The sequence below is a fragment of the Cnephaeus nilssonii genome, assembly GCF_951640355.1.
Source record: "Cnephaeus nilssonii genome assembly, chromosome: 19".
In the NCBI taxonomy this organism is placed as follows: Eukaryota; Metazoa; Chordata; class Mammalia; order Chiroptera; family Vespertilionidae; genus Cnephaeus; species Cnephaeus nilssonii.
In genome coordinates, this window is record NC_137090.1 from 3374179 (window position 1) to 3388506 (window position 14328).

A 14328-nucleotide genomic window follows, 5' to 3' on the forward strand; every position below is an offset into this window, starting at 1 on the left:
GGTTTTCTCTCGGGAGCTTTATTTCCTCGGCAGCTGCTGCTCCCCGGTCTGGGCTGTGCTGATCCTGAGGGGGCCAGGTGCCATCTCCCCCAGACCGGGCAACATCAGCTGCCCAAGCTGAGCTCCTACAGCCCCATGCGCCCCCAAGAAGGGGTCTTTGGAATCTTCCCCCGTTGATGTCACTGTAGCAGCGCCTGCCTGTGACCTCCATGTGGGCCAGCCGGGCTGTGCTGGGCAGGGTCCAGAACAGCCAAGCCACCAAGTCCAAACCAAAGTGACCTGACAGCACCCAAGGGAGACCATCGGCACCCAAGGGAGACCCACCAGGCTGGGTCAGGGAGGGGCCCTTCCTCCTCTCCCGCCCTCCTCCTCTCCTCCGGGGTGAGGCCGGCCACTAGACGGAGCTGTCGCTGCTGTTGAGCAGGAAGGCGATGGTGTGCTGCAGCTCCCGGGCCTGCGGGGCACAGGCCTGTGAGGACACTCCCAGCCCGCCCCCCGCTGCCCGCCCACACCACGCCTGGGCAGTGGGCATCGGCTGGGCCCAGGCTCCGGGCACGCCAGCCTCCCAGGGTGGTCAGAGGCCCTGGCCACTCACCTGCGGCAGCTCGAACCAGATGGTCTGGGGGCTGTCGACGGAGCCGTAGTTGAGTTCCAGGCCCGGGGGCCTGTCTGCCTCCAGGGGGCTCAGCAGGTGGAGCCGATGCAGGTCCCGCAGGGCGATGGAGCAGCACAGTGTCTGGGGGCAGCAGGGACAGGGCTGGACCCTCTCACGGGGGACAGTGTGGGTGGTGGGAGGGGAATGGCCAGGTGCCCAGGCCCGCCCTGGAGCAGGAGCCCAGCCCACCTGGGAGCTGGGGTCCATGAGGATGAGGTGCTGGCGGTTCAGCCCCAGGAGGCTGGGTCTGGGCAGCGTCAGGTCGCTCGCTCGCAGTACCACGTAGACCGTGTAACCAAAGAGGGGCAGCTGGCTCGCCGCCTCTGGGGGTGGAGGGGTGAGACGGAAGATGGGAGTTCTGGCCCCTGGGGACCTGCCCTCCTTGGCCTCCAGGTGAGGTGAGAGGGACAGGGAAGGTGGAGCAGCTTTCTCGCCCCCTCCACCCTCACCTCCTCCCTCCTGGGCCTCTACCTCCTGCCTCCTCCCCAGCTGCCCCCGGCCCCAGACCCACCGATGAAGCCGATCTGAGCTTCCTGGGCGCTGCGTCCTTGCAGCTGCCTCAGCTCCTGGTCCACCAGGCCCCGGAGGGTGGCCACGTTCACCTGGCCTTGCAGCGGCCTCGGCAGGTACGCCAGCAGGTCTTGCCTAGGACACAGCGTTGGGTCAAGGCTGGGCACAGCCGGCGCCCAGTGAGTGAACCAGTGGCTACTGTGGGTGAGACTGAAGATCCAGACACACCCATGAGGTGTCCCTGCCCGTGAGCTTGGGGTGGGGCGGACAGGGGCCTCCACTGCTCCCGCCCCATCTGGTTAGGGCCCAGGAGAGGACAAGTCAGGTGGCCTTGACCTTGGATTGTGGGCTGAGGAGAGGCCCTTGGGGTGGATGCTGAGGCGGACCTCAGCACCAGGAGGGGCAGGGAAGTGACAGGAGGTGTGGGGCGTGCACACTCACTCTGAGGGGGGCGCCTCCTGGGTCCTGCTGACGTGCTGAAGGGCAGCCAGTCTGGCAACTTGGGCATCTGCCTGGGCGCCGACCAACAGCTTCCCCTGCAGGTAGTCTCGCTGCACCTGAGGGCAGAGCGCAGTGAGCGGCAGCTGTGCCCTAAGGCCCCGGACAGTCCTGCCACCGTCCCTTCTCCTCGCGGGAGGGGAGGGAGGCGCGGAGGGCCCCGCCCAGGCAGCCTGACCTGGCTGTAGTGGGTGCTGATGTAGGTGGGGTTATCGAAGTGCAGGCGGGTCTCCCAGCCGAGCCGCCGGCTGTGCAGGCTGGTCTCGCGGTCCACCAACACGCTGTTGAGGTACTCGTGGGGCCGCAGGGGCCGCACCAGCTCACCTGCAAGGGAGCTCGGTTCACCGCCCTCCCTGCTGCCCAGGCCCCGCCCCGCCCCTGCCTCACCCGGGGGCGCAAAAGTGGACCGGGCAGGGGAGCCCTCCTGAATGCAGCCTGGCGTCCTCCCCCCACGCCTCACCTTCCCCTTTGATGAGGAACAGGGCAAATTCCTGGACCTCCTCGGGTTCTGTGATGCCCATCTTCTCACACAGCTCCTCCAGCACCTCTGCTGCCACCTGGGCATGCGGACAGGGCATGAGGGGCCGGGGCCAGACTGATGCCCAAGCTCCCTGCCTCTCCCAGCCCCTCTCGGGAGCTCACGGTGAAAGTCCCGATGTTGGTCGTGTAGCCCACGCCTCCGGGCAGGTGGATCAGCAGCAGGCGGACCATTTTCCCTTTCTGCGAGGCACGTGGCAGGTCAGCACACCATAGACAAAGGCCCTGGCTCCCCCCACCTCCTGAGGGAGACCCAGAATGCCCGCCGCCTGCACCCCCAGTACCAGGAAAGCCTTCATTTCACCCGGGGGCGGCAGCCGCCGGCGCCCCCCGTATTTGACCGTGCGCTGGAGGTGCTCCTGGCTGCTGCGGGCCAGCTCTGCAGAGAGGACCAGGCTGAGGTCAGCAGCCTCTTCCAACCCCTCCCCACGCTGCCGAGACCCAGCCTGGGAGCCCCTCCCACAGGCACCTTGACTCCTGCCCGCGTCCTGCAGGAACTGGGTCACGTAGGGCATCAACGTGGGGGACGGCGGGAGGAAGCCGGTGAGGAGGCTGAGGAAGCTCCAGCCTCGAGCACAGAATTCCCTGCGGGGCACAGAGCCTGGGCTCGGGCTGCCGGACCACACAGCGGGCTGCCCGCCGCCCACCCTGCACCCCAACACTCACAGCCGGGGGTGTCCCGTGACCTGCTTGATGGCCTGGCAGTAAATCTCGTCCCTGAGGTTCTCCTTCTCCCGGCACAGCTAAGGCACAGAAAGGGCAGGTGGGCGGGGGAGGGCAGCCGGGGGGCGGGCGGAGGGCAGTGGAGTGAGGGGTGGCGTGGGAGCCGAAGGCTAGAGGCTGGGGGCCAAGTGGGGGTGACAGCCCAGTCGGTGGTCATCTCTGTCATCTCACTCGGTTTACTGGTGTCTGCACAACTGGTCACTCAAGTCACTGTCTCCACCTGCTTCCGGCCGTGCCTGGCCTGGCCTCCGCCTTCTCTGTCCCTCTTAGCTGCCTCCTTGACCTCTAAGGGCTGCGGTGTCCTCCTCCCGGATGCTCTCAGCTGCTCCCATCTGCTGCTGACCTGTGCCTGCCTCCAGCTCACACTTCTCCCTTGAACCCCAGCCCTCCGGTGGGAAGTCTGGGACTTCAGACCTCACATGTCCGAATTCCCCCAGCAGCCCAGGCCCGCTCCTCCCCGGGGCTTCCTTATCCAACGGCCAGGGCCTGTGGCATCCCTGGCCCCTCTCACACCCCCCATGCAATTCCTGGAACCTGGTGCTCGGAGTGTCCTGCTCCCTGCTGCCACCTCTCAGCCCCCCACCTGCACCGCCTTTCAACTGGCATCACTATAATCACCTCCTTTGCCCTTAGGCCCCCAGAACAGCAAGCCACAGCTAGAGCGACCCCAGCAAACACAAGCCACATCCCCCCTCAAAACCCTCCCGTGGGGTTCTCTCTCTCTTGAAAAAAAATCCAAGTCCTGACAATGGCCTGCAAGGCCTGCCGTGACCCGGACCCACTGTCGGTCCCGGGGCCGCATCCTCCACTCTCGCCTGGCCCCCTGGCTCCAGCCACGCCGGCCTGGCTGGTGCTGAGGCCCCCCTCCCATCAGGACGTCACCCCGCCCCCCTCTGTCCAATGCGCTGCCCCAGTGCACACAGCCTCCCTCCCTCTGCTGGCCTGTCAGCCCCTGCACTGGCTCAGCCCCTCCCCTGCCTTCCCCACGGCGCTTCTCAGCCCCCCACACTGCACCTGTCTCCTCCTCCTAGGTCCTAAGCTCTGCGGGGACTTGGTGGCTTGGCTCGCTGCCACACCCCCCAGCATCTAGTAGGTGCTCAATAAATACTTGTGGATGATTCGAGTGAATAGTGACCAAGGGTGTCTCCCCCAGGTCCCGGCGCACACGGCCCTCGCTTACCTTCAGCAGCTCATAGAGGAGCTCTATCTCGTCCTTGCCCCGGGGCTTCGGCTGGTCCCCCATAAACTGCATCAGAACTACAGGCAGGACGAGAAGCGTGGGGAGCCGGGCGGGGGCTTGGCCCTGGCCCACGCGTCCCCACACAGGGCTTTCCCCCCGCCATCTTGGTGCCTTGCTCTCAAAATGTGTGTGAGCCAGGTAAGGCGGCAGACCCGGCTTTACCGATGGGGAAACAGGCTCAGGAATTCTGTGGGTGCCTGCAGCCCCCCACGGTGCACCGCCACTGCCTTCCGGCCCAGAATCTACACAACCCACCGCCTCTTGGGCAGGAGTGGAAGTGGGTGAAGGCTGCCGGGGTACAGGAACCACCCCCAAGCTGCCCTGCAGGGGCAAACTCACAGGGAAAGCGGCCGGGTGCCTAGGTCCAAGGCACCACAGACACGGGGCCCAGCCGGCCACTCACCCTGGAAGCTCTCCACAGCCCGCCTGTTCGCGTCCTCATCACTGAGGCTGATGAGCGACTCCCGGATGGGGGCCTGCAGGCCAAGAGGCTGGGCTGTGGGTCTGGGGTCTGGGGGACCCAGCGGGCAGGCCCACTGGCCCGACTCCCCCGCCTGCCCCCTACCTTGGTGTACTGCACCAGGCTGGCCATGGCTTTCTGAGTGTCTCCACCTGCCGGAGCCAGCCTGAGGGGCAGAGAGCGCACAGCCCTGCTTGCTCGGCCCTTCCGCCCCGTCCCAGGCTGTGGCCTGGCGGCCCTGAGCAGGGAGCCCCCTTCACAGAAGCTGAGGACAGACGGGTAGGGTGGGCTCAGGGCACTCACAAGGTCTGGGGCTTCCGGAAGTATTTCAGGGCAAAGTCCTGCATGGTGTAGTTGTGGGAGACGACGGACAGAGGGGCAGAGACCTCGGACAAGGGCAGGCTGCCGGCCTCCGAGTTGTCACTGTGTGCCTGGCTCCGGCGTCTGGCGGGGCCCTGGGAGCACAGGAGACCTGGTGCCACCCCGAGACCTGGCCTGTCCGGAGACCCCGCCCCGGCCCCGGCCCGGCCCCGGCCCGGCCCCGCCCGGAGGAGCAGGAGAGCAGCTGCAGTGAGCACACCACCAGAGTCAGGAGAGTCAAGAGCTTTTTATTGAGCATCTTCTAGGGCAGCACCGAACAAGCAGCCCCGGGGACCGCACAGCCCCGCCCGCCCGCAGGGAGCTCACAGTCCTGCTGCGGAGATGAGGGAGGCATTGGGAAGAGGGGGGCAGGGCGATCCTCACTGCTCTGGGGCCATCGAGCCCTTTGCTTCCTCAACTTCTACTTCCTCACCTCCAACCCCCTCTCCCGCTGAGCCAGGCTCGGCTCTCTGCGCAGCGAGAAGGAAAAGTCCGGGGCAGCAGCCGGCTGCACCATGTCCACAGGAAAGAGCCCGGAGCGGCCCCCGGCAGAGCCGAACTGCCAGCCTGGAAGGCACGCCAGGACAGTGCCTTACCCACCCGCCCCTCTGCCCTCAGAGTCCTCTTCTCCCTCCCCCCGTACCCCCCCCCCCCCCGCCCCGGCACCGTGCCACCCTCCCTGGTCAGCGCCCTGCTTGGCCCTGGAGAGACCTGGCTCCGGATCGATGGCCGGCAGCAGCTTGATGAGGTCCCCACGGTGGAAGCTGAGGAGGCTGCGGTCATCGGTGATGTAGCTTCGCAAGGCAACCACGTAGCCGGAATCCTGCCGGCAGGAGGGGGAGAGGGTGAGCGGGCGAGCGAGTGGCCAGCCCGCCGGTGACCCCTGACCTGCCGCCCTACCTGCTCGCCCTCCATTGGCCCATTCCCACCTCAGCACCCCAGAGTTTCAGGGACCCAGCCCCAACCCAGGAAGCTTGGAGGAGCCTGGCTGACAGGCCCCACGGAGCGTCAGCGGAGGCCCCGCCCGGCCCTCAGCCGCACTCGCCTTCTGGAGCTCACTCAGGAAGAGCTCCATCATGGCCTTGATGGCACCTGCCCGGGCCGAGTGCAGCACCAACTGCTCGCTCTTCAGCGTCAGCTCCAGGGTGGAGGCCCCCCGGCACTCCACGCCCAGCACCTCGGCAAAGCTGTGCACAGGGTGGGGGCATGAGCTGGGGGCCATCTTGCCCCCCCCAGCCCCCACCAGCCCAGCCCCCACCAGCCCAGCCCCTACCAGCCCAGCCCCCACCAGCCCAGCCCCCTACCAGCCCAGCCCCCACCAGCCCAGCCCCCACCAGCCCAGCCCCCTACCAGCCCAGCCCCCACCAGCCCAGCCCCCACCAGCCCAGCCCCACCTGTAGGAGCAGAGGGTCTTCAGCTGGTGGAGGCAGATGCCGGGGCCTCGGGCCCACTTGAGCAGTCTCAGTCCCCGGTGGGACACGCCCAGCAGCTGCACGTTGCTGCCACTGTCGCCCTGCCCAGAAAGGGGGTCACAGACACGCTGCTGGGCCCCCTCCGCTATCCAAGATGCCTTTATGTTTCCTCCGGGGCCCACCCCACCCCCTACTCCCGTCCCAGGGTCCAGGCTGGGTGCTGCCATCCCCAGCCCTCCCCCCCGCTCACTCACGGAGACGGGGAAGATGCGGGAGAAGTAATTGGCCCAGTTGTCCCTGGCGGCCACCACAATGCGCTTCTTGACACTGTCCTCGGCGGCGCCGAGTGAGTCCAGGCCCACCTCCAGGTCTCCTGCGGGCAGGGACGGCCCCAGCCTGTCCTGAGGCTCCCCGCAGAGCGAACCCCAGAGTCTGCTCTCTCCCTCCGCGCAGGCCCGGCCCCCAGCACCCCAGCACCCCAGCTCCCTGGCTCCAGGGTCCCCGGACCATACCCAGCAGGTCTTTCATTTTGCACCGCTCGTCCTGGGAGATCCGGGTGCAGGACTCGGAAAAGGTGTCCCTCAGGATCTGGGGGCAGAGCCAGGTGGTCACCACCAGGTGCCGAGGCCAGAGCCCCGCACGAGAGCATCACACACCCCGAAGGTGGAGAGCCCCTGGGCGGAGACGGAGCAGGAGAAACATGGGGCTTCCAAGTCCGGGGCTCGACCACCCAGAGCCCCGCCTGCCCCCCCAGTGCCAGCTGCTCCTCGGTCGGCGGGAATCAGCCTCCCTGAAGCAGCGCCACTTGGGGGAGGCATGGAGATCGGGGGACAGGCCTGGTCCTGGGAGCATCCAGAGTCGGCCAAGGAGCAAGCACCAGTGAGCACCTACTGTGTGCTGGAGCCTGTTGGGCACTGGGTACACTTCCCTAATCCTCGTGGCCAACAATGGTCCCTCCTCACAGGGGTGTGAGGGTTACGTAGAGGAGGCGGGGCTTGAACCACACAAGGGCCCCACAGGTGCGAACCGCCCAGGTGTGGGTGCAGGTGGGCTGCCTCTCACCTGCTCACAGAGGAGCCGGAGGTTGTAAGGGTGGCTGAAGTTCTCCCGGGGGTAGAAGACCTGGAGGAGGGCAAGGAGAGCGAGGGTGGGCATGGCGTCCCGCACAGCCCCTTCCCGCCCCTCCCCCCCTGCCTTCCAGGCCAGACAGAAAATCCCCCGACGTGGTCGTGGGGCGGCAGCTCCCCGAGTTTGTGCGTGGGGAACAGATACTGGGGTTCCCCAGCGGGGTCCCGCACAGCCTGCCACCCCCTCCCCAGCCCTCATGCCCACCTCCTTGCGTAGGAACAGCCTCCAGGGCGCACTGGTGTAGGAGAAGCACACGCTGCCGATGGGCACGAGTAGCTGGGTGCTGACCCCCTGATCTCCCATGGACCCCAGAGAGCCTGGCAGAGGAGGTGCCGGGAGCACGGGTGAGGAGCGGCCAGAGCTCAGGAAGGGAAGACCCTCACCGCCCCAGCCCCTGGGAGGCCCACCCCGGCCCAGCCCACACCAAGCCACGCCGCCCCACCGCACCTCGCTGCCCTGCCACGCCCCTCGGCCCGCCCCCAGTCCCATCTCCTGCCTCAGCCTTTCCCCGGGGTCCTAGACCACCTCAGCAGGACCATTAATTTCTGACAGAGCTGTCAGCTCTGCATGGAGGACAACACCCTGTGTGTGACAGTCCCTCGGTGCCAGACAGGTCCTAGGGGTACCGGGCCCTGCCCTGGGCGGGAACGTAGAAGCTGGGGCTCCAAAGTCCGGAAGCCAGAGCAGCTGACCTCAGCCATGAGCGCCCAGAGGCTGTTGGGAATCCTGCCCCCCTCCACCCCTCCCCGCCAAGGTAGCCCACCGCATGGGGTCGTGGGGTTCCTTACCGCGGGGCTCAGCGGAAGGGGTCCCCGGGTCCCCGGGTGGAGGCAGTGGGGGCGCTGGTGGAAGTGGGGGTGCCTGGGCAGTGGGTGGGTGATGGCCAAACAGCTCCTGAAGGGGCCCCTGCTTCTCCCGGATGGTGCTGGAGGTCTTCATCCGCGGTGCGGCCTTGGGTCGAGCGGCCACAGCTGGCGGAGGGCCCTTCTCCGGGCTGGGGGACAGCGGCTGCGGGGGCACAGAGAGCTGTGTCTGGGGAGAAGGCCACGTGGACCCCCGAGGGCCTCGGACTCCTGAGCAGAGCAGCCGCACCCCGGATGGGATGGGACGGGCCTCACCGAGGGGGGCACGTGGGCACCGCTGATCCCCAGCTTAGCCAGAGCCTCGTCCTTAGGGTTGTTTTTCTTCAGGAAATTTTGGGGGGGCTTCCTGAGAGAAGGAAAAGGTCAGGAGTCCGCAGGTTTCTCCCTGGGGAGTGGGCCGCGCCGGCCGGCCCCGGACCCACCTGGATGGCTGCACGGGCACGGGCACGGGGCCGGGGCGGCTCTGGTACATGCGGATGATGTTGCGGATCTCCCTGCTGGGCACCCTGGGGGGTTCTGAGCTGGGCACCTTGTCACCATCAGGCTCCGCCTCCTGGGCCGGCTCCGCCTCAGCCTTCCGGACAGCTTTGGCCCCACCTGGTGTCAGTGGCTTCTTCACTCCCCGGGCGGGAGGAGGAGATGGCACTGCCCAGGAGGAAACACGTGAGACCCTGTGCAAAACCGCAGAGCCAGGCGCACCCCCCCCCCGGACCCCCTCCCCCGTCTCCCTGCCACCTGCACGGGGTTCCTCCTCTTCCTGCTCCTTCCCTTGGGGGATCTGCACTTTGGCCGGAGGCTTCACCACCTTGGCCGGAGGCTTCACCACCTTCACCTTGATCTGCTGCTGCCCTGTAAGTGCCAGATGGCCCTGTCACCCTCCACCTGGCCGGCCCATCCATGCCCCTGGACAGGCCACATCAGACTCAGGGCACAGAGGGCACCCGCAGTCCCCTGGCCAGGCTGGGGGGGGGGGGCCGAACTCCTGCGTGGGCCTGCCACCCCAAGTCCCCTCACCCATCTTCTGGAAATAGTTCCGTTTCTGCTGGAAGCTCCTGTGCCTCTCCTCCTCGTCCTGCAGGGTCTCCTGGGGGGTCTCTTGCGGGGTCTCTTGTGGGGTCTCCTGGCAGGAAGGGGAAGTGAGGGAACAGCCCTGCCAGCCAACTTGCCCCTCTCATGGTGAACCCCTCGAATCCCTGGGACTGGGGCCCCACGGCATCTTTTCTGCATCTTCCTGCTCCCTGCCCTGTCTTTCATCCCTGCAGCCCTGGAGCCCGCTGCCCGATCCGGGATTGCCCTCTGCCGTCTCCACTCCTCCCTCAGGCAGACACCCACCGGCTCCGGCTCCGGCTCCGGCTCTTCCCCGGCGGCCGGGGGCGTCTTGGGCTTCGGGGCCATGGCTGAGGTTGCCTGGGCCTGGCGCTGGCGCTGCCGAGTCTGCTGCTCTAGGGACAGGGACATGGCCTGGGCAGTCATCTGCTGGGCCTGAGGGGGAGGAGCGGGGGACCAGGTTAGAGCTGGCCTGGCCCTGCCCACAGGCCTGTCCCTGCCAGGCAACCTGGGGGCCCTGCCCACCCTCACCAGGAGCAGCGCCTGCTGGTTGATGAAGCTCTGCTGCTGGGCTGCCAGCTGCCTTGCGTCCACGCTGGGGAGCAGGGGCTGTGGCGGCGGCTGTGGTGGCACCACCATGGCTGCAGGGTGGCAGGTGGGCGGGGCAGGTGAGCACGGGGCCAAGCTGGAAGCGCTTTGCCCACTGTGCCCTCTGGGCCTCTGGCAGGACCCTCCCTCCTCCAGACCCTACCTGAGAAGGGACCCGGTGCCCCAGCCCAGCCTTACCTGGCATGGCAGGGACTGTGCCCACTGCTGGCATCATGGGCATGGGTGCAGGCATCATAGCTGGCTGGTATCCAGGCATCTGCATCATCCCTGGGTACACTGAGGGAACGGGGCCCTCCCAGGTTGGTCCCTCGCTGGGCCCATGGACCACCTCCCTCCAGCTCCAGGCCAAGAGTTCAGGCCCAGGGTGCTGGCTGGAGCTCTAACCCCAGATCCAGGGTCCGAGCCATGCTCGCCTGTGCTGCTCCACCCCTACTCACCCATAGGGTAGCTTCCTTGCTGCATGGGCCCGATGCCGCCCCCTCCCTTCATGCGGCTGCTCAGAGCCCTGGCTTGCTCCAGATCCTGAAGGGACAAAGGTCACAGGTCATAAGGTCAGAGCTAGAGCCCTGGGAGAGATGGGAGGGGCAGCAGGGGCGCCAGTGGGGTGGGGTAGGGGCAGGGGTGGGGCATGCGTGCAGGACACTCACGCTGAGGCCCGGGGAGAGGACTGGCTCGAAGATGTGGTCCAGGTAGCTATCCAGGCTCCCCGAGGCCCGGGGCTCACCTGTGGAGCCGGAGGGGGGCAGTGTCACCACCTGGGGCATCGGGTCCCTACACCCCCATCCCAGCTCTGCCAACCCCAGTGTGCCCACTCCCAGCCGCACCTGTGTGGTCCCTGCTAGGCAGCGTCGGGGCTGGACCTGGAGGGGGACCTGGGGACAGCGAGGGGGCCTGGACGCCAGGGGCGGGAGGGATGTCCTCGGCTCTGCAGGAGATAGTGGGCCCAACTAAGCGGGTACCTGGCTGGGGGCAGCGCCAGGTGTAGAAGCTGCTGAGGGGGTGTCCCAACGGAGGGGGAAGAGGCTTGTGGGGGTCAGGGGGGGCGGACTGAGTCTGTGGCAGCCCCTGTAACCACCAGGTGTGATACAGTGGGGGTCAGGGTAGGGACAGGAGCAGGCCGGGGACAGGGGCAGCACCTACAAGCTTTGGGGGGCAATGGGGTAGCTGTGGGGATCAGCAGGGTCCCCCAGGTCCTCAGTCTGGCCGATCAGGTCCAGCACGAAGTCACAGCCAGCCAAGTCCTGCCAGGAGTCCCCGGAGTGCAGTGACACGGACCAGCCACGGGGGGGCCCCTCCAGGCCTCTGGACGGGACAGAGGTGTGCATTAGGGGTGTGGTCAGCCGGGCAGGGGACCATCCCGGAAGGGCCAGGGCCTGAGGCGGGCCAAGGGTGAGGGCTGCGGAGGGGACAGGACCCTGGGTGACGACTCCGGTTTGCACGGACAGGTTGCACCTCACAACCCTCCCACTTCCTTGTCGGCTGTGACGCACACGTTTCTTCATTCACCTATTTAATTGGAACCCGGCCCGTAGGCTTCATCTCCACTCCTGTTCCCTATCTCGTCTGGACCCTGCCCACTTACCTACCCCCGCCCCCCCCCCGCCCCCGCGGGCGCAGGCTTTGGCCCTGGGCGGGGGGCAGCTGCAGGAGGTGCATGGTGGGAGAGGGGGCTGGGAGGATGGGGGGCTCCTGAGGAGGACGGGCCCACGCTCAGTGTTGGCCGCACCCTCCCAGCCCAGGCCCCCCGCACCTGCTCTGCAGAATCCACCCGGCGAGCTGCTCCCCCGTCGTCCAGGACTCCACCTCTGCGGAGAGGCACTCGTCTGCGGGACGAAGGGAGGGGACCGAGAATGAGAGACGGCAGCGTTCACCTGGCGGGGAGGGGCTGCTGTCCCCAAGGGGGTCCGAAAGCAGGACAGGAGGGAGAGCAGGATCTTGGGGTGCGGCAGGGAGGGGGTCCAGGGAGCGGGAGGGGCAGGCTGGCTCCACTGCGGGCGGCATCACCATTGAGCGTGAAGACGTCCAGCACCATGCGGCCTCGGCGCCGTCCGGCCGTCCACTCGAGCTGAGTGGGGGGGTGGGCACGTGTGGTCTCAGGGGCCAGCCGTGCCTGCTCCAGGGCCACCAGCAGCTTGTGCTGGCACAGCGCCGCCATGCCGCTGGGGGCGTGGTCTGACACAAATCTGTGGGGACAGCCCAAGGCTGTGGGGGTGGGGCGGCCGCTGACCCGCCCACTGGCCTCCACCTGACCCCCCCACCGGCCTCCACCTATGCTCCCCCCACCGGCCTCCACCTGACCCCCCTCTGGCCTCCACCTATGCTCCCCCCACTGGCCTCCACCTGTGCCCCCCCACCGGCCTCCACCTGTGCCCCCCCTACCAGCCTCCACCTGTGCCCCCACCTACTGGCCTCCACCTGACCCCTTCACCGGCCTCCACCTGTGCCCCCCTAGTCCTGGGACTCCACCTGCCAGGCCTCTTACTTGAGCAGCGGCTTCTGCAGGGCAGGCGCCGGGGGGAAGGCGCTGAGCAGGACGGCCATGAGGGCCCAGCCGCGCTGGCTCTGCTGCTCGTTGGGGTTGTGCCACAGCTGGGCCACCAGCTGGCTGAAGAGCTCGTCCCGCAGTCCCGGCCGGCGCTGCCCCTGCCTCACCAGGTAGGTGCCCATGGTCTGCTCCTGCCAGGCCGGCAGGGACTCATCCCCCAGGAGCCGCAGCATCTGCAGGGCCAGGCGAGGGCAGGGCACGTGGGGCTGTGGTCCCGGCCGGCACTCAGGAGCAGGCCGGCCCTGTGCCCTCCCCGGTGTGTCACTCACCACCTTGTTGATATCCAGGGCCTGCTGAGGGTTCTCACCGTCCAGCCGGGTCAGGGGCTTGTCCAGCAGCTGCCCAGGCGTGGGCAGAGATGGCTCCTGCAAGGAAGGAGGGCGACCCAGGGCCTGAGCAGCTGGCCTGCTGGAGACAGCGCGGGGAGCCCAGGGAGCAGCTCTCTGGTGGGGCGTGGGGGGAGAAGGAGGGACTGGCGTGGAAGACCATCATTAAAGTGCAGCTTAGCCTGACCAACGTGGCTGAGCGTCGATCTAAGAACCGGGAGGTCACAGTTTGATTCCCGGTCAGGGCACATGCCCGGGTGGCGGGCTCGATCCCCAGTGCGGGGCGGGCAGGAGGCAGCCGACCAACGATTCCCTCTCATCATGGATGTTTCTATCTCCCTCTCCCTCTCCCTTCCCCTCTGAAATCAATAAAAACATACATTTAAAATGAGGCTTCATTGCTTGTTCTGATTAGAAAATTGATGCCCATGCACGCGGAAAACTCAGAAAACACAGAAAAAGAGAAACAATAAAAACCACCCCTCGTGTTCCACCACCAGGCACAGCCAGTTGGCGTCTTGGCCTCTCTCTTTCTAGTCCTACTTCCTAGTTCCGGCGCAAATACAGCCATCACCGCCCCCGCTGTGGTTTCTACGAACCGAGATTCTATTCTGTGTGCAGTTTTGAAGCGCACACTGCAGCCGGGACAGCGGCCCTGGCGTCACACACGCTTTAACACACGCCGGCGGCAGCGGGCCCGGCACGGGTGTACCAGGCGTGGCTTCGCAGCGTGAACAACACCGGCGAGTGAGTCACTGAGGCTCGATGAGTCTTTTCCGAGCAAGGCAGCTGTGTCCACAGGCCCAGGCTGGGAGGGAGGAGGCCGGGTGGGGACAGGAATAGCCAGCCGGCCGCTGCCTGGTAGGGGCTGACATCGGGGACCTGTGGGACCCGCCAGGGAGGGCTGCGGCCTGGGGGGCCCACCTGGAAGCCGATGGAGATGAAGCTGGAGAAGGGGAAGCGGTCGATGTCCGGCGGCAGCGTCAGGCGGGGCCGCGCAGGAACCTCCGGGGGCTTGGCCTCCGTGATGTTCTGGGCCAGCGAGTGCTGGCGGCCTGGGGACAGACCGGGAGGCAGCCCAGAGGTGCCCGGGTCAGGCGCCCGGCTCTGGCACCGCCGCCAGCCCTCACCATCGCCCCGGCCCCGTGCAGAGGGAGCCGGACGAGGCGCTCCGGGGGCCTGGAGCAGCAGGGGAGGGACCACAGGGACGGACCGGTTCACACAATGAGGGGCTGGGGAGGGGTCCCAGAAAGAGTGACGCCCGGCAAGCAGGACTCACCTTCCTCCTTCCTCAGCATGACGGCCAGCTCGGCCGGGATCTCCAGGCGCGCCAGCTCCTGTCGGGGGCGTGGGGCATGGACCCGGTGAGGAAGGGGCCCGGCACCCGGTGTCCGTCCTTCCCCCGTCTCTGACTT

General features: G+C 67.3%; 1 protein-coding gene across 1 annotated transcript in view; it reads right to left on the minus strand.

Annotated features, from left to right (window-relative positions):
- Window positions 1-168: 168 nt before the first annotated feature.
- The window catches only part of MYO15B (myosin XVB), a gene marked incomplete at its 5' end in the record, with an annotated part of 30453 nt that continues 16293 nt past the window's right edge, over window positions 169-14328 (minus strand). The window contains 41 exons of the mRNA XM_079798628.1: window positions 169-454; window positions 596-736; window positions 845-978; window positions 1167-1300; window positions 1607-1722; window positions 1842-1987; window positions 2124-2220; window positions 2306-2383; window positions 2485-2579; window positions 2670-2785; window positions 2867-2943; window positions 4104-4180; window positions 4567-4639; window positions 4729-4789; window positions 4927-5078; window positions 5417-5550; window positions 5695-5806; window positions 6029-6170; window positions 6378-6496; window positions 6650-6768; window positions 6908-6983; window positions 7458-7517; window positions 7728-7840; window positions 8312-8531; window positions 8642-8732; window positions 8809-9031; window positions 9122-9235; window positions 9401-9506; window positions 9719-9868; window positions 9965-10074; window positions 10220-10318; window positions 10480-10564; window positions 10690-10766; window positions 10867-10967; window positions 11183-11344; window positions 11793-11865; window positions 12047-12225; window positions 12525-12760; window positions 12857-12952; window positions 13838-13968; window positions 14193-14250. Coding sequence (XP_079654754.1) covers window positions 395-454; window positions 596-736; window positions 845-978; window positions 1167-1300; window positions 1607-1722; window positions 1842-1987; window positions 2124-2220; window positions 2306-2383; window positions 2485-2579; window positions 2670-2785; window positions 2867-2943; window positions 4104-4180; window positions 4567-4639; window positions 4729-4789; window positions 4927-5078; window positions 5417-5550; window positions 5695-5806; window positions 6029-6170; window positions 6378-6496; window positions 6650-6768; window positions 6908-6983; window positions 7458-7517; window positions 7728-7840; window positions 8312-8531; window positions 8642-8732; window positions 8809-9031; window positions 9122-9235; window positions 9401-9506; window positions 9719-9868; window positions 9965-10074; window positions 10220-10318; window positions 10480-10564; window positions 10690-10766; window positions 10867-10967; window positions 11183-11344; window positions 11793-11865; window positions 12047-12225; window positions 12525-12760; window positions 12857-12952; window positions 13838-13968; window positions 14193-14250 — 4743 coding nt within the window. The 3' untranslated portion in view covers window positions 169-394. The remainder of the gene's footprint in view (window positions 455-595; window positions 737-844; window positions 979-1166; window positions 1301-1606; window positions 1723-1841; window positions 1988-2123; window positions 2221-2305; window positions 2384-2484; window positions 2580-2669; window positions 2786-2866; window positions 2944-4103; window positions 4181-4566; window positions 4640-4728; window positions 4790-4926; window positions 5079-5416; window positions 5551-5694; window positions 5807-6028; window positions 6171-6377; window positions 6497-6649; window positions 6769-6907; window positions 6984-7457; window positions 7518-7727; window positions 7841-8311; window positions 8532-8641; window positions 8733-8808; window positions 9032-9121; window positions 9236-9400; window positions 9507-9718; window positions 9869-9964; window positions 10075-10219; window positions 10319-10479; window positions 10565-10689; window positions 10767-10866; window positions 10968-11182; window positions 11345-11792; window positions 11866-12046; window positions 12226-12524; window positions 12761-12856; window positions 12953-13837; window positions 13969-14192; window positions 14251-14328) is intronic.